This window comes from Misgurnus anguillicaudatus, chromosome 4 (genome assembly GCF_027580225.2).
Source record: "Misgurnus anguillicaudatus chromosome 4, ASM2758022v2, whole genome shotgun sequence".
Taxonomy (NCBI): domain Eukaryota; kingdom Metazoa; phylum Chordata; class Actinopteri; order Cypriniformes; family Cobitidae; genus Misgurnus; species Misgurnus anguillicaudatus.
This window is the reverse complement of record NC_073340.2, coordinates 31,092,103-31,110,750: the sequence shown is the minus strand read 5'-3', so window position 1 is coordinate 31,110,750 and position 18,648 is coordinate 31,092,103. Positions and strand designations below refer to the sequence as shown.

The 18,648-nt window shown below is 34.7% G+C and overlaps 1 protein-coding gene across 14 annotated transcripts in view; it reads right to left on the bottom strand.

Moving 5' to 3' along the window:
• Positions 1 to 2,266: 2,266 nt before the first annotated feature.
• Positions 2,267 to 18,648, bottom strand: part of LOC129420804 (scavenger receptor cysteine-rich domain-containing protein DMBT1) — a 33,656-nt gene continuing 17,274 nt past the window's right edge. For 2 of the 14 annotated variants that reach the window (XM_073867146.1, XM_073867149.1), the window contains 31 exons: positions 17,968 to 18,003; positions 17,786 to 17,827; positions 17,333 to 17,638; positions 16,505 to 16,810; positions 16,204 to 16,239; positions 15,993 to 16,034; positions 15,708 to 15,749; positions 15,252 to 15,557; positions 14,589 to 14,624; positions 14,127 to 14,168; positions 13,669 to 13,974; positions 12,699 to 12,734; positions 12,488 to 12,529; positions 12,034 to 12,339; positions 11,136 to 11,171; positions 10,926 to 10,967; positions 10,466 to 10,771; positions 9,488 to 9,523; positions 6,911 to 6,952; positions 6,456 to 6,761; positions 5,991 to 6,026; positions 5,799 to 5,840; positions 5,349 to 5,654; positions 5,137 to 5,166; positions 4,840 to 4,959; positions 4,557 to 4,741; positions 4,163 to 4,323; positions 3,470 to 3,712; positions 3,145 to 3,307; positions 2,730 to 2,832; positions 2,268 to 2,578 (listed from right to left, as the gene is read on the bottom strand). In XM_073867146.1, coding sequence (XP_073723247.1) covers positions 2,559 to 2,578; positions 2,730 to 2,832; positions 3,145 to 3,307; positions 3,470 to 3,712; positions 4,163 to 4,323; positions 4,557 to 4,741; positions 4,840 to 4,959; positions 5,137 to 5,166; positions 5,349 to 5,654; positions 5,799 to 5,840; positions 5,991 to 6,026; positions 6,456 to 6,761; positions 6,911 to 6,952; positions 9,488 to 9,523; positions 10,466 to 10,771; positions 10,926 to 10,967; positions 11,136 to 11,171; positions 12,034 to 12,339; positions 12,488 to 12,529; positions 12,699 to 12,734; positions 13,669 to 13,974; positions 14,127 to 14,168; positions 14,589 to 14,624; positions 15,252 to 15,557; positions 15,708 to 15,749; positions 15,993 to 16,034; positions 16,204 to 16,239; positions 16,505 to 16,810; positions 17,333 to 17,638; positions 17,786 to 17,827; positions 17,968 to 18,003 — 4,061 coding nt within the window. In that variant the 3' untranslated portion in view covers positions 2,268 to 2,558. Of the gene's footprint in view, positions 2,579 to 2,729; positions 2,833 to 3,144; positions 3,308 to 3,469; positions 3,713 to 4,162; positions 4,324 to 4,556; positions 4,742 to 4,839; positions 4,960 to 5,136; positions 5,167 to 5,348; positions 5,655 to 5,798; positions 5,841 to 5,990; positions 6,027 to 6,455; positions 6,762 to 6,910; positions 6,953 to 9,487; positions 9,524 to 10,465; positions 10,772 to 10,925; positions 10,968 to 11,135; positions 11,172 to 12,033; positions 12,340 to 12,487; positions 12,530 to 12,698; positions 12,735 to 13,668; positions 13,975 to 14,126; positions 14,169 to 14,588; positions 14,625 to 15,251; positions 15,558 to 15,707; positions 15,750 to 15,992; positions 16,035 to 16,203; positions 16,240 to 16,504; positions 16,811 to 17,332; positions 17,639 to 17,785; positions 17,828 to 17,967; positions 18,004 to 18,648 lie in introns of all 14 variants that reach the window. The other 12 variants (XM_073867148.1, XM_073867147.1, XM_073867152.1 and 9 more) reach the window with 12 other exon arrangements.

Genomic DNA, 18,648 nt, shown 5'->3' with positions numbered 1-18,648 from the left:
TTCCAACAAGAACTGAATTTGAATACAATTTCGACATCTGTTAATAAGACAGCATAAAACTATTAAAATGTGTGTTATTCAATTTTTTACTTTAATTTGCTTGTAAATTTATTTATGCCCTCTCTGTTTTACCCCCCCCCCTTTGTGATCTTAATGTGAATTTCATGTACACTCTATGCACTTATGTTGTCTGATGGTTTATTACTTGAAAAAATGCTTATTTGTTGCTGTATCTTAGTTCATTTTGATTGCAATAAATAAAGTTAAAACAGAATGGATATTAATAGTTATGCATAAGACTTGAATAATACATTTGTGTATAAGTATGATGCTAGATTCAGTCGATATTTCAACTTATTAAAGATATCGAACATGGACTGAGTATTGTGATGTCATATGCAGCTCCGTCTGCGCAACGCTGCATGAAGTCGAACACGCATTAAGTACGTGTTATGTTAGATTTAGCCTACATGGTAAGGTCTTTATATAAACAATAGACCACCATACGCATTAACACATAGAAAACAAATTTACTTAATCAGTAAGTGAGTAAAGAATGAAATTACCTTGAACTTCCCACCTGCTTCCCGCAAATTCATGTGACGTCAGACTTATTGGGGGTAACTTCACGAACCCAGAAGTCCTTGCGAAAGAGTAATCCTTTTACTCATTCATTTTAGATACTCTGCAAATGTGATATCAGTTTCTACTTTAATTTACATTTAGTATACGAAAAAGATTTAGGATGCAATGTATGCACATGTTTACCGAGCCCCTAAGGTGACATTGGAGTAAAAAAAATCTAAAGTTTAGTTTCATGTGCTCACGTGAAACTTTCATGAGCTCACGTAAAACGTTCATGTGCTCACGTGAAACTTTCATGTGCTCACGAAAACCTTCATGTGCAGAATTTTTGCTTTAAGTTTAGTTTCACGCGAGCACGCGAAACTAAACTTTTAAAAAAAAATTCTGCACACGAAGGTTTCACGTGAGCACATGCAACTAAACTTTATTTAATTTTTGCTCCATGTCACCTTAGGGGCTCGGTACATGTTTGTATGTTTGGGTGAGGTTTGTACATGGTTAAAATAATAAAAGTTAAATTCTTAAAAAGAAAAGTATATATATATATATATATATATATATATATATGCCACCATTGACCACTGAAGTTTATTGTAAGTTTTAACGTTTGTAAAAAGTTATTTCTGGGATGTATTTTGTTGGTTTTTATAATCACATGTCTATCCCAGAAAGTATTTGAAAAATACATTAAAATTAATATTGATTCATATTTTAATAGAATCATGTGTTAATAAAATGTTGACACTAAAGTTATTTTTAGTTTTATGTAATTCCTGTGAGCTGCATTTTATAAGGGATAATGTATAGGCAGCAGGTTGTTATTACAGAAACAAGCCCCAACAGTGTGAACTTTTATTACAATAACAACCAGCTGCCTGCACAATATCCAGCTTATCACACGGCTATTTACCTCATAAGAAACATTTAATATTGATGTGAAATATTTTATTTGCTCTTTATTAATGAATGCAAACCTTCCGTGAGGAAAACCCATTTGGTTTTATGATTTGATGTCATGTTAAAAGACATATAATATTTGAGTACAATTTTAAAAAGAAAATGAAGCATCCAGGTTACCGTGTGTTAATATTTTTTAGCAGAACCAAGCTGTCATCTATAGAAGTTGATATATCAATATTGTTTTTATGAAATGTTTTAGAAATGTATCATCTTTAAAAATTGTAGGACCCAGAACAAACTTTCAAGACCTTCCCTGCCTTCTTATTTGAATACTATTCATACTAAATAGTAGTCATTTAATATGCCCCAGCTCTGTTAAAGTAGCCTCAAATGTCCATACTTTCCCATAGAAAAAACAGTGCATAGGAAATAATAGGTAAATAAGGATGCAGCCAGGAATATTTATTTTAGACTTGAGCTTAAGACTAATCCCAGACTAACTAAAATGTTGGTGTTGTCTTGATTGTAAACAACTTGTTCTGACATATCTTAAAATATATCTGTGTGAGTGTTTATTTATAAATTATGCTTTTAAAAATGACATAAATAGTCCCTAGTCCTGCTTAAATTAATCCCTGTCTGGGAAACTGCCCCATAATCTTTTTAACTCCTGATCAATTATTGCTTCTCCATCTCATTCCAGCAGAGGGCAGTATTAACTATCAGAAACTACAAAAATCAGGACAGAAAAAAAAATGTTGTTTAAAGGTTTTATTATATGAGCAATAACTTTTACCATAAGATCATAAAACAAATAATAATTTTACATTGACCATTTTGCACAAGTCGTGTCAGCCTATCGATTTATGATTATGAAGAATTATGATTATATGCGATTATTACAATAAATCACTTTCTATAACTAAATCTCCCTTTGCACACCAAAGTATAACATTCAAGTTATTTATTATTATAGTACTGTAGAGAACAGAAAAACTTAATAAAGATTATGAAAATTAGATTTTGTTTTTAGACATCAAGGAGTAACATAGACACGGGACTGTCTTGGGGGATCATTGGAGACCTCTAACCTCTGGGGACAAAATATGTGTAAACAGGAAATAGAAAGTGGTTTAGTTATAAATGTGCCTTTGAAATATCTGTTACATACATATAAAGTGACTTGACTGTAATTATATATTATATAAACGTGAATCTAATTATATAAAGTAACTTATGTTTACCTGAGTTTCCTTTAGACCAAACCAGTGGACCCATAGATATGGAGGCAGTGTCATGAAAGTTCACAGATCTGCGCCGTCTCGCTTGATGTCCAGGGTTACAATGCTAAAAAATGTAAATATATCATCTGAATTGACGTTTAAGGGAGATGCCAAAAATTAGCACATTGCTTTAATTAGTTTAAAATTGCTTTCACAGTGATGTGAAATAATCTTCAGACTAAGACTCACAAATCAGATGAACTACTTTACTGGATTAAAAAAATTCACATATAAATATGTAATATATAAGTAATGACCAAACAAATCTTAAACATTCTTTACTATATAAGCACCATTGTCAGTTCAAAAAGAAGTTTAAAACTTAAGTTTAAATAAAATTAGACAATATCAGAAATAAAAGGATTTATGAACCTACCGATGAGCAGTCGTTTTGGCTCAAAAGACAAAGATGAATGTTACAGTGCAGGTAAACTTTATTGGAGTCTGCAGTAAAGACGAACATCCTGAAGGAGAAACGGCTGGATGTAGAGTTGCCATTCTGCAAAAGCTCGACTGTGTTGTCATGTGGATTTGGACACCTGTTGAAAATGATCAAATCATAAAGGATTTAACAGAACATAATTGTGATAAGTGTTAAATTATATTAGACAAACTCACAATGCAATTTACATATAGTCTTAAAGGTACATCAGGAAAAAATAAACCCCTTTAGGTCTATCAAACACAAATCATCATCTTACCCTCCAGTGATGAGATCCCAGCGGAGAGATGACAGAGGATCATTCACAGGTGTAGCCCAACATCCGTCAATCACTGAGACAAACTGATGACTGTCAACTCCACCAACACCAACTTCAACAAAAATCTTCTCATCCACCACCACATCAACACTTCCATTGAAGGGTTTGGAGAATTCAGCATCCAGATATGGAACCATCCTGACCTGATACGTTCCTTGACCTTCAAGATTTCTGTTCACGATACTGTTGAAATGTTCGAAAACAAAATCTGTTTAACCCCTTAACTTTTTGGTCTAGAAGCCTACTCTTGGTCTTGTTTAAAAGAAAACACTTTTCAAGTTTTTCATGTGTCTGGAGGTTAAAATATTTAATATTTTTTTATAGCAGTTTACATTTATTTTAATAAATAAAAATAATTCAATAAATTATACATTTTATACATAAAATGATCACAAAAAATATGTTTGTTACACTTTTAGTGGTTTTACCAACAATGGTTTGCTGCATACTTTTGTCACAAATTAATCATTTACTGTCACTGCATTATTATTACTGCTAAAAAGTTTTTAGATATGAAAACTACATTCTTAGACCTTTCCAATGACATACAGTTTGTCGTAATAGATAAAAATTTACATAAAAAATATTGAAGTAAAACTTTAAATCGGTTATATTTAATAAGGCCTACATTACCTCCCCAGAGGGTGCATGTCCAGGGAAACCGATTGGGTTTGTTGGTAAATACAGCTGAAATGCAAGCTCAGAATTCTCTGTCTGCTGATTGGACCTTCATGGGATGTTAAGTCTGGCTCACCGCGAATAAAGTTTTCATAGATGAAGTGAGTACCATTGGCCTGTAGAGTAGAGACATAAAGTAATATCTGATTTAGACCCTGTGATATCCGTGACCTACGTCCTTTTGGAGTGAAAAAGCCTAATATTTGTGGATCAGGGTAATCTATAGGATGCTACAGTATAGGACAGCAATGTTTTACTTCTGACTAAATTTTCCAACATGTTCCTTCTTTCAAACTATTTCAAATGAGTCAATTGTAAGTCAAATACTTGAATCAAACAGTAATCTTACCATAAGACTTGTACCACAAATGTGTTCATTGTTATCAAAACCGAATTCCACTCTGCCATTTCGGACAGTTCCTTTACAGCTGGGATCATTCAGGTGTAAGAGATCAGCAGGAAAACCAGCTTCAAAGAGCTGACAGCGCGACAAAGACACGAACGCAGAACTGCTTTCACACGTCTCATATACATCTGAGATATAAACACAATACAAATAGTATATTAGTGCTGATTGATTAAAGAAACAGATCATTATTTATTTGTTTGAAACTTCATTTATTGTGTCAAACCAAAAGTGTCAGGGTCGTATGTGGGGTGATCTCCGTTACAGAAACACCCGTAAACGCCATTCTGTTCTCCACACCACTCATCCTTAGTACAGTTGAGTTCAGAGCAGGAATCTCTAACAACTAAAACAGCCTTTTGTTTTTAAACCGCAGGGTGAATAAACACAATTATTTAATTCACTTAAAATCAAATCCACAACTATTGGAAAGATAAAAAGAAAACAAATTAAGCCAAAGAGACTATTTAAAAAAACGAACTTATGTTTTACACACTTAGAAAATTAAAAAAATTCTAATTACCTGTACTTTGTGCTGGAGTTGTCCAGCCAACTAATGAAAAATAGAGATTGTTAAAATTTTAATTTACAACTTCTGTTGTACAAATGTAGAAATAAATGAATAAAAACTGTATTTTAAGGAATAAATACGTTAGATTATGTGATTCAAAACTCAATTGCAATGCAAAACATAAAACACATCTTAACATTGTTTTGTATAAATGTTTAACTCACATTGACAGATGACTCCAGCATCTTCATGGTGTCCACAGTCGTGAGTTCCTATTGATCTTGATGAACAGTTTGTCAATGTAGTTTCATTTCCTGTACACTGTACATCATCCATCCATATTTGTCCTGATCCTTGACCAAAATAAGCATCGCTTTTTGCCTCTGTAGCAACACCACAGCCCAGCTGTCGACAAACCACTGCAGCATCTGATAGATCCCAACCATCATCACAGACAGTTCCCCAAACTCCATTATAAAGAACCTCCACTCTTCCAGAACACAAGTTGCCACCATTCACCAATCTGATGTCTATTATCAACAAAACAATATAAAAAACAGAAGTGTCAGTGTGGGTTTTAATGCTGTGACCTGTAACACTGTGTTAAACATGTACATGTGATAAAATTATAATAATAATAATAGTGGAACTTTAATAAACCTGAACTTCTTTACCTTTGAATCCCGAGATGGTTGTGTTCAATGTCTCTGGTGTAGCTAAAAGATTAAACACACAAATACACACAATTGAAAAAAATGCTAAAGATGATAAAACCTCATGTCTGTTTAAATCCATCAATTTAACTAGGCTTTATTTTATACCATATGAGAAAAAGATCTGCTTGTAATTCAAATATCTGTACTTACATGTATTTGGTGTTGCAGTTGTTTGTGTCCTGCCAACTGAAGATAGCAAGAGATTGTTAAAATATTCATACAGTACACTTCGATAACAGATTTACAGTACAATATCAACCCTGACAAATTAAATGGATGTTAACTAAGACACTGAACTTTTTAATAAGAACTGTTTGGCTAGTGTAATATTAACTGCAAAGTTGCCAAGCATCAAGTGATGCTGTATCTTGACAACATTTGTCATATTGAGAAAAAACGCAGGACATTGAGATCAGGACAATTCATATCAACCAAACTAAACAAATTGTCGAAAGATAAAAACGTAAGAAGATTTTTGTTTTTGTATGTAATATTGCATGTAAAATTGTATGATCTTTTTGCCAATATAGGGGTTTTATCTAAAGTGTCAAAATGGCTAGAAACGGCCCTGTCTTTATAGTATGCAAAATTGTATAATCATAAAATTTAACTCACATTGGCAGATAACTCCAGCATCTTCATGGTGTCCACAGTCGTGAGTTCCTCTTGGTGTTGCTGTACAGTTTGTCAATGTAGTTTCATTCCCTGTACACTGTACATCATCCATCCATATTTGTCCTGATCCTTGACCAAAATAAGCATTGCTCTTTGCCTCTGTAGCAACACCACAGCCCAGCTGTCGACAAACCACTGCAGCATCTGATAGATCCCAACCATCATCACAGACGGTCCCCCAAACTCCATTATAAAGAACCTCCACTCTTCCAGAACACAAGTTGCCACCATTCACCAATCTGATGTCTATTATCAACAAAACAATATAAAAAACAGAAGTGTCAGTGTGGGTTTTAATGTTGTGAACTGTAACGCTGTGTTAAACATGTATATGTCATAAAAAATAATAATAATGATAATAATAATAGAACTTTAATAAACCTAAACTTCTTTACCTTTGAATCCTGAGATGGTTATGTTAAATATCTCTGGTGTAGCTAAAAGATTAAACACAAAAATACACATTTGAAAAAAAATGATAAAGATGATAAAACCTTAAACTTATTTTATGGCGCTTTTCCATTGCATAGTACCCCACGGTTTGGTTTAGTTTGGGTCGGGTCAGTTTACTTTTGGGAGCTTTTCCATTAGGTGCAGTACGTGGTACCCGATACTTTTTTTCGTACCACCTCGGTTGGGGTTCCAAGCGACCCGAGCTGATACCAAACGTGACGCGAAAACACTGTAGATCACTGATTGGTCTGAAAGAAACGTCACTATCAGCGTCATTGCTAGAATGTAAATTAGCTTTACCTGTGCTAGGCTAGCTTGCGCTGTCTGGAGCAAACATGTTGTCATCTGCTCTGCTATAAGTTCCAAAACTCCCTTTTAGCGATGAAAAACATCCACATGTTGAGAATCAGGGACACCTTAACAGTTTCTTCCAGGCTTGCAGTTTGTGGCGGAACATTCGCGACGAGCACGTCAGCATTATGTGCTTAAATGCAACTTCAGTGAGGCTCAGCGGAGCGCCGTCAGCTGACGCCAGGGCTGGACTGGTAATCTGGCATACCGGGCAAATGCCCGGTGGGCCGACGTCCTTGGGGGCCGGTGAATATATTATGATATATATATTTTTTTAATTGGCCAACAACCGGCCTCATAAAGCATGGACAGCGGCCCATTGGTTCATTTTCCATACTGACACTGGGCTGGCCCAATCATCTCTTAACAAGCTCCACCCCTCCCCTTCTGTTTCTTGTGTCAGATGGAAACAGAGAGCGATGATCTGACACACACAAGAAACAGAGCGCGAGTATCATACAGACGTATCATACATCTCGCACTATTCTGACCAGCCCATAACACTCGTTCATCGCTCAACGCAGCCCGTTGCTTTCTTTCTTTGTTTTAATGTAATTCATTAATGGCGCTAAAAGGTGCGGTGGCAATGTACTGCACTTTCCAAAAAAGTTAGCGTTAGATGTTTTTTTTCCAGACAGACCGGCCCAAGAGACCTAATCAGCAGCCCATTGGTTCTTTTTGATTTGACATTTGGCTAGCCCAATAACAACTTTTAGGGCATTTTATGAAGCATGCAGCGTTGTTGTTAGATATCCTCTTAATAAAACACAGTCAAAAACACAAATGATAGATCAATGGCTGTTTGCAACATGACAATGATTACACTGCTATAAAATACAGTGTGGTCAGAATTATTACATCAAACTTTTGATCACAGTTTTTATCAACATATTTTACTAATTCCAAACCAAATAAATTTTAATAACTACCATTAATTTTGTAAATAAAGCATTTATAAGTAATACATTATTGTTAATGATGGCTGACTGGCAGGGGCGTTGCACAAAATCTCGGGCCCTATGCATAGGCAGTCCTAATGGGCCCCAATGCCCCACCCCCATAATATATTCCAGATTTTCAAGGGACCTCTCTTCCTTTGGGGCCCTGGTAATCAGTACTGGTTTTACCCCCAGTCCGACGCCCATGCTGACTGGAGAAAAAAGCACCTTATTTTCAAGTGTGCAGAATTATTAGGCACATTTTCTTTTACATTTAAAATGGGCCAAAAATGTTAACACACACTGGACATTCATTATTTGATGTCCATAAGAAAGATGCCATGCATGGAAATTGAGATATGACCATTATACAAGAAATCCTGATTCGGGCAGCAAGGGCATAAAATAGGATGAAAGGAAAATATATATACAAAATTAATGTTGGTTATTAAAACCACTTTGGTTTGGAATCGGCAAAAGGCGTTCAGAAAAAAAGTGATCAAAATTTTCTGCACACACTGTAATGGGGCTTGTGGCTTGTCATTGTAACATTTATCTTGTCTCGGTGTTATCATAAGGTGCACAACATTGTGCACTCACTGGCTTATACTATTATTTTTAAAACCTGCAAAGCCTTTTACAGCGCTTACATTTTTGTAATGTCACGTGTCAGCTCTTATACTTTTCTACTTAATCATTACACGGAGTTATAGTCAAGGTTGCACAAAGATTTGTGATCCTATGTAGTGGGCCGGTCTGGGCCAAAATGCCAGGGCCAATTTTTTGTCCCAGTCCAGCCCTGGCTGACGCCGCGGGTGTTTGGACAGAAACTGTCATGTGAGACAGAGGTAGTGATAAACGCGATGTGTAAACATCTATTTGTGGTGGCCAATTTTAATTTTGTGCCGGACTGAGAAATAAATAAATGAATGGGAATGTAGAACAACGCTCTCCTCTCACTTGTATGATGTCACAGCCGTATGCAGCGCAAATTTTACGACACGCCTAAAATCCCTCCCACTGCGAAGTGATACTAAACTCAATGGAAAAGCTAACCACGCCAAAGTGAGGTGAGCTGACCCGACCCAAACTAAACTAAACCGTGGGGTATTATGCAATGGAAAAGCGCCATTAGAGACCATTCTCTGTTTAAATCCTTTATTTCAACAAGGCTTTATTTTATACTCAATGAGAATAAGATGTGGTTGTAATTCAAATATTTGTACTTACATGTACTTGCTGTTGTAGTTGTTTGTGTCCTGCCAACTGAAGAGGGCGAAATATTGTTATAATTTTCCCACAGTATACTTCGATAACAGATTTACAGTACAATATCAACCCTGACAAATTAAATGGATGTTAACCAAGACACTGAACTTTTGGTGGCACTTTATTTTACAGTACGTGTACTTACATATATGGTAATGTTGCACTTACAGACAAATATGTGGTTTTTACTTTTGAGTATCTTCACAGTAATTAAATGGTATCATTACTGTACTTACTAGTGGTACATACTTAGTAGTTATTATGTAACTCTATGTAAGTACTGGGCAATACCATATACATACTTACAGTGTAGGTATACTGTAACTTACAAGAAACTACTGTACTTACAAATAAATGTACTATATATATATATATCGTACTTACAGGCAAGTGTGGGTTAATAACAGGTACTTATAGTGTATATATATGATAACTAATAACAAACTCTACTGTACTTACAAATTGTATGTTCATGATAAGTGTATAGTACTTACAGGCCAGTGTATTAATGTCAGATACATATAGTGTATGTTTATGATAACAAAGATTACTGATATGCAATTTTGTACTCATTGTACCCTTTAAACCCAACACTGCATCTTATTTTATGATCTGACTAGTAAATATAACTCACAGTGGCCTATGTATACCATGTGAAATCTTAGGTTGTAGGTCCTGTGTAATAACTGTGTAAAATACAATAATTTATTTTTATTTACATTTTTATTTAACTGCTTTGTTGAACTTAATGCATTTAATATTCAAGTGTTACATGATCACATGATTTTTACATGATTTTTGTATGTAATATTGCATGTAAAATTGTATGATCTTTTTGCCAATAGAGGTTTCTTCTAGTGTGTCAGAATGGCTACTGTAGATATGTCCCTGTCTGTATAGTTTGCAAAGTGTGTATCATCATAAATAAGTTTAACTCACATTGACAGATGACTCCAGCATCTTCATGGTGTCCACAGTTGTGAGTTCCTCTTGGTGTTGATGAACAGTTTGTCAATGTAGTTTCATTCCCTGTACACTGTACATCATCCATCCATATTTGTTCTGATCCTTGACCAAAATAAGCATTGCTCTTTGCCTCTGTAGCAACACCACAGCCCAGCTGTCGACAAACCACTGCAGCATCTGATAGATCCCAACCATCATCACAGACGGTCCCCCAAACTCCATTATAAAGAACCTCCACTCTTCCAGAACACAAGTTGCCACCATTCACCAATCTGATGTCTATTATCAACAAAACAATATAAAAAACAGAAGTTGTCAGTGTGGGGTTTTAATGTTGTGAACTGTAACGCTGTGTTAAACATGTATATGTCATAAATAATAATAATAATAATGATAATAATAATAGAACTTTAATAAACCCGAACTTCTTTACCTTTGAATCCTGAGATGGTTATGTTAAATATCTCTGGTGTAGCTAAAAGATTAAACACAAAAATACACATTTGAAAAAAAATGATAAAGATGATAAAACCTTAAACTTATTTTAGAGACCATTCTCTGTTTAAATCCTTTATTTCAACAAGGCTTTATTTTATACTCAATGAGAATAAGATGTGGTTGTAATTCAAATATCTGTACTTACATGTACTTGGTGTTGCAGTTGTTTGTGTCCTGCCAACTAAAGAGAGACATAGTTTGTTAAAATGTTCACAGTACAATATCAACCCTGGCAAATTAAATGGATGTTAACTAAGACACTGAACTTTTTTATAAGAACTGTTTGGCTAGTGTAATATTAACTGCAAAGTTTCCATGCATCAAGTGATGCTGTATCTTGACAACATTTGTCATATTGAAAAAAAAAACGCAGGAGAGTGAGAGGACAAATCATATAAACCAAACTTAACAATAGTGTTGTAGTCAAGACCACCTAAACCGAGACCAAGTCATGACCAAGACCAAGACAGGCCAAGACCAAGTCAAGACTAAGACCATTGCAAGTCACTGCATTAAAACACTTATGATAAAATGTGGAATATGCATATGATTAGGCACTTCTTGTCTGTGTGTGTGTGTGTGTGTGTGTGTGTGTGTGTGTGTGTGTGTGTGTGTGTGTGTGTGTGTGTGTGTGTGTGTGTGTGTGTGTGTGTGTGTGTGTGTGTGTGCCATCAGAGAAGTTAATAAAATAATCGAAGGCATTGCAGATATGTGGGAATTTATCTTTGTCTATAAGCAAATAAAAGTGAACAAACACTAAAGAGAAACTGTCTTTGCATGACTTGCCATCCACTTAACACAATGCAGGTGTTTTGGTAATAAAATTAGAAAAACTGTCATTGGGAGAAACTTAAACAATGCTTAAACAATGCCGACATCATATGCCAAACCTGAATAAACTGCATAAAATTAATGATAAAAAAATTGTGATGTGCACTGCAAAAAAAATGATTTTCACGAAAAAAAAATCACGAAAAAAAATTCTTACAAATTGTACGGCCCTGTCTTTATAGTATGCAGTATAATCATTAAATTTAACTCACATTGGCATATGACTCCAGCATCTTCATGGTGTCCACAGTCGTGAGTTCCTATTGGTCTTGATGAACAGTTTGTCAATGTAGTTTCATTCCCTGTACACTGTACATCATCCATCCATATTTGTCCTGATCCTTGACCAAAATAAGCATTGCTCTTTGCCTCTGTAGCAACACCACAGCCCAGCTGTCGACAAACCACTGCAGCATCTGATAGATCCCAACCATCATCACAGACAGTTCCCCAAACTCCATTATAAAGAACCTCCACTCTTCCAGAACACAAGTTGCCACCATTCACCAATCTGATGTCTGTTATCAACAAACAATATAAAAAACAGAAGTGTCAGTGTTGGTTTTAATGTTGTGACCTGTAAAACGTGTTAAACATGTATATGTCATAAAATAGTTCTAATAATAATAATAATAGTGGAATTTTTTTCAACCTTAACTTCTTTACCTTTGAATCCTGAAATGGATGTGTTTGATATATTTTGTGTAGCTGAAAGATTAAACACACAAATACACAACATTGAAAAAAGTGCTTAAGATTCTAAAACCTTAAACTTATTTAATATACTCATGTCTGTTTAAGTCCTTTAATTCAACAAGGCTTTATTTTAAACCATGTGAGAAAAAGATCTGCTTGTAATTCAAATTCCTGTACTTACATGTACTTGGTGTTGCAGTTGTTTGTGACCTGACAACTAAAGAGAGCAAAAGATTGTTATAATTTTCACGCAGTATATTTCAATAACAGATTTATAGTACAATATCAACCCTGACAAATTAAATGGATGTTAACCAAGACACTGAACTTTTGGTAGCATTTTATTTTACAGTACATGTAATTACCTTGGACATATATGGTAAATATGTTGTACTTACAGACAAATATGTGGTATTTACTTTTGAGTATCTACATGGTAACTAAATGGTATCATTACTGTACTTACCAGTGGTACATACTTGGTAGTTATTATGTAACTCTATGTAAGTACTGGGCAATACCATATACATACTTACAGTGTAGGTATACTGTAACTAACAAGAAACTACTGTACTTACAAATAAATGTACAATATAAATATTTAGTACTTACAGGCAAATGTGGGTTAATAACATGTACTTATAGTGTACATATATGATAACTAATAACAAACTCTACTGTACTTAGAAATTGTATGTACATGAAAAGTGTATAGTACTTACAGGCCAGTGTATTAATGGCAGATACTTATAGTGTATGTATATGATAACAAACATTACTGAAATGCCATTTTGTACTCATTGTACCCTATAAACACAACAATGCATCTTATTTTATGGTCTGACTTGTTAATATAACTCACAGTGGCATGTATACCATGTGGTAGGTCAGGTGTAATAACTGTCTAAAATACAACATTTTATTTTTATTTACATTTTTATTTAACTGCTTTGTTGAATTTAATGCACTTAAGATTTGAGTGTTACATTATCATATGATTTTTACATGATTTTTGTTTTTGTATGCAATATTGCATGTAAAATTTTATAATCTTTTTGCCAATTGGGGTTTCGTCTAGTGTGTCAAAATGGCTAGAAACGGCCCTGTCTGTATAGTTAGCAAAATGTGTATCATAAATAAGTTTAACTCACATTGACAGATGACTCCAGCATCTTCATGGTGTCCACAGTCGTGAGTTCCTATTGGTCTTGATGAACAGTTTGTCAATGTAGTTTCATTCCCTGTACACTGTACATCATCCATCCATATTTGTCCTGATCCTTGACCAAAATAAGCATTGCTTGTTGCCTGTGTAGCATTACCACAGCCCAGCTGTCGACAAACCACTGCAGCATCTGATAGATCCCAATAATCATCACAGACAGTTCCCCAAACTCCATTATAAAGAACCTCCACTCTTCCAGAACACAAGTTGCCACCATTCACCAATCTGATGTCTATTATCAACAAAACAATATAAAAAACAGAAGTGTCAGTGTGGGGTTTTAAGGTTGTGAACTGTAACGCTGTGTTAAACATGTATATGTCATAAAAAGAATAATAATAATGATAATAATAATAGAACTTTAATAAACCCGAACTTCTTTACCTTTGAATCCTGAGATGGTTGTGTTTAATATTTCTGGTGTAGCTAAAAGATTAAACACACAAATACACACAATTGAAAAAAATTGCTAGCTAAAGATGATAAAACCTTAAACTTATTTAAAGGAACAGTATGTAGGATTGTGGCCAAAACTGGTATTGCAATCACATAGCTTGTGGCCAATACACAAAATGACAACATAAACATCAGTTGAGGGCTGCAACTCCACTTTTTAAATGACAATATCCTGGCCAGACCACTGATGTGAATGATATAAGTATTTGAAATTAAAATGATTTCTTAATGTCTAGTGACGTATCAGGGCCATTTTATGGTTAATTGATATACATTTCTTACATAGTGTTCCTTTAATATGCTCATGTCTGTTTAAATACTTTTTAACAAGGCTTTATTTTAAACCATATGAGAAAAAGATCTGCTTGTAATTCAAATATCTGTACTTACATGTACTTGGTGTTGCAGTTGTTTGTGTCCTGCCAACTAAAGAGAGCAAGAGATTGTTAAAATATTCACAGTACAATATCAACCCTGACAAATTAAATGGATGTTAACTAAGACACTGAACTTTTTAATAAGAACTGTTTGGCTAGTGTAATATTAACTGCAAAGTTGCCATGCATCAAGTGATGCTGTATCTTGACAACATTTGTCATATTGAAAAAAAACCACAGGACACCGAGATCAGGACAATTTATATAAACCAAACTAAACAATTTGTCGAAAGATAAAAACATAAGAAGATTTTTGTTTTTGTATGTAATATTGCATGTTAAATTGTATGATCTTTTTGCCTATAGGGGATTTGTCTAGGGCAGTGTTTCCCAACCCTGGTCCTCGGGCACCCCCTCCCAGAAAGTTTTAGATGTCTCCTTATTAAACACACCTGATTTAACTCATCAGCTTGTTATGGACACGTCTTTACCATTTTGGAAGGAGGCTTATGAGTCGAATCAGGTGTTTTAAATAAGGAGACATCTAAAACTTTCTGGCAGGGGGTGCCCGAGGACCAGGGCTGGGAAACACTGGTCCAGGGTGTCAAAATGGCTAGAAACGGCCCTGTCTGTATAGTTTGCAAAATGTGTATCATCATAAATAAGTTTAACTCACATTGGCAGATAACTCCAGCATCTTCATGGTGTCCACAGTCGTGAGTTCCTATTGGTCTTGATGAACAGTTTGTCAATGTAGTTTCATTCCCTGTACACTGTACATCATCCATCCATATTTGTCCTGATCCTTGACCAAAATAAGCATTGCTCTTTGCCTCTGTAGCATTACCACAGCCCAGCTGTCGACAAACCACTGCAGCATCTGATAGATCCCAAAAATCATCACAGACGGTCCCCCAAACTCCATTATAAAGAACCTCCACTCTTCCAGAACACAAGTTGCCACCATTCACCAATCTGATGTCTATTACAACAATATAAAAAACAGAAGTGTCAGTGTGGGGTTTTAATGTTGAGACCTGTAAAATGTGTTAAACATGTATATGTCTTAACATAGTTCTAATAATAATAATAATAATAATAGTGGAATTTTTTTAAACCTGAACTTCTTTACCTTTGAATCCTGGTATGGATGTGTTTGAAATCTTTTGTGTAGCTGAAAAATTAAACACACAAATACACAACATTGAAAAAAGAACCTCCACTCTTCCAGAACACAAGTTGCCACCATTCACTAATCTGATGTCTATTATCAACAAAACATTATAAAAAACTGAAGTGTCAGTCTGGGTTTTAATGTTGTGACCTGTAACACTGTGTTAAACATGTATATGTGATAAAATAGCAATAATAATAATAATAATAATAGTGAAACTTTAATAAACCTAAACTTCTTTACCGTTGAATCCGGAGATGGTTGTATTCAATATCTCTTGTGTAGCTGAAAGATTAAGCACACAAATACACAACATTGAAAACAATGCTAAAGATTACGAAACCTCAAACGTAGTTTAGAGCCTCATGTCTGTTTAAATCCTTTAATTCAACCAAGCTTCATTTTATACCCTATGAAAAAAAGATCTGCTTGTAATTCAAATATCTGTACTTACATGTACTTGGTGTTGCCGTTGTTTGTGTCCTGCCAACTAAAGATATCAAGAGATTGTTATCATTATACAATACTTTATTTTTATTTAGATTTTTATTTAACTGCTTTGTTGAATTTAATGCATTTAAGATTTGAATGTTACATGATCACATGATTTTTACATGATTTTTGTTTTTGTATGTAATATTGCATGTAAAATTGTATGATCAATAGGGGTTTCGTCTAGTGTGTCAAAATGGCTAGAAACGGTCCCGTCTGTATACTTTGCAAAATGTGTATCATCATGAATAAGTTTAACTCACATAGGCAGATGACTCCAGCATCTTCATGGTGTCCACAGTTGTGAATTCCTCTTGGTGTTGATGAACAGTTTGTCAGTGTAGTTTCATTCCCTGTACACTGTACATCATCCATCCATATTTGTCCTGATCCTTGACCAAAATAAGCATTGCTCTTTGCCTCTGTAGCATTACCACATCCCAGCTGTCGACAAACCACTGCAGCATCTGATAGATCCCAATAATCATCACAGACAGTTCCCCAAACTCCATTATAAAGAACCTCCACTCTTCCAGAACACAAGTTGCCACCATTCACCAATCTGATGTCTAATATCAATGAAAAATATGAAAAGAGAAATGTCAGTATTTGTATATGACAAGATTTCTATGTTTTAGAATCTTGTGCAACCAACTAAACAAAAAAGATTGTTAAAATTCGAAATTAATTTTAAACATTTTCTAAATTTTTCTCTCTAAAGTTAAAAATGTTTAGATAAATGACAACCAGACATGTTCTTTTATCAAGCCATTTTCTCTAAAAACAACCCAACTGACTGTATTTTGGCAGCATGACTTTGAGATCAGATCAGTTCATAAAAACTAGTCACAAGGTATTTTTTTCCCATGATCACCACCGGAGGTGTCATAAACAAACTTGCTCTACATTACAATGCGCCAGCCATAAGTTTGCTTTACCACACAATTGCTACAGATCTTTAAAATCACATAAATACAAAAGTGATAACAGCATTTAAATGTATTTTCTTGAATTAATACATTATAATATTATATAATTAAAAATCTGTATAGTGTGCAAAATATATAACATCACAACAAATTTCAACTCACTTTGGCAGATGACTCCAGCATCTTCACCATGAACACAGTTGTGAGTTCCTCTTGGTGTTGCTGTACAGTTTGTCAATTTAGTTTCATTCCCTGTACACTGTACATCATCCATCCATATTTGTCCTGATCCTTGACCAAAATAAGCATTGCTCTTTGCCTCTGTAGCAACACCACAGCCCAGCTGTTGACAAACCACTGCAGCATCTGATAGATCCCAATAATCATCACAGACAGTTCCCCAAACTCCATTATAAAGAACCTCCACTCTTCCAGAACACAAATTGTCTCCATTCACCAATCTGATGTCTATTATCAACAAAACAATATAAAAAACAGAAGTGTCAGTGTGGGTTTTAAAGTTGTAACTTGTAACACAGTGTTAAATATGCATATGTGATAAAATAGTAATAACAATAATACACGTGGAAATTTAATCAACCTGAACTTCTTTACCTTTGAATTCTGAGATGGATGTGTTCAATATATATTGTGTTGCTGAAAGAATAAACACACAAATACACAACATTGAAAACAATGTTTTAGAGATTCATGTCTGTTTAAATCCTTTATTTCAACTTTTAATTTTATAACTTATAAGAAAAAGATCGGCTTCTAACTCAAATATTTATAATTACCTGTCCTCGGTGTTGCAGTTGTTTGTGTCCTGCCAACTACAGAAAACAAGAGAATAATAAAAGTATTATACAGTACACTTTGATAACAGATTTACAATAAAATATTAAATCTGACAAATTAAATGGATGTTTACCACACTGAACGTTTTATAAGAATTGTTTGGCTAGTGTAATATTAACTGCAAAGCTGCCATGCATCAAATGATGCTGTATCTTGACATCACTTTGGCATATTGAGACAAAACGCAGGACATTCAGATCAGGACATTCATTTAAACAAAACTAAACAATTAGTCAAAAGATAAAAACTCAGTGCCTGCATAAACCTTCCCGTCTCTAGATCTAAAAAGGCGAAAACTGGGCTTTATGCAGATGGCCAGTGATCTAGGCAAACTGAGAAAGCCAACCCATCTAGGCGGAACTAGGAACGCTGCCCAACATTTTGGCTCCGCAAGATCGACTGCAAAGTGCGGTGTAAGAGTAAAAAAATCTTCTTTTTGAAAAAAGGATTTTAGGCACTGATGTAGCGCCACATGGCACTGCAACCCAACACATGAAACAATTTCTCAATGTTTCACTGGTTTTAGGAGAGAACATGAGATGAAACCATCCCGACACGAAAACTATAGAATCTAGTAAACGTGTAAGGTGTCCCCCAACCCGTAGCTCTACAGATGTCTG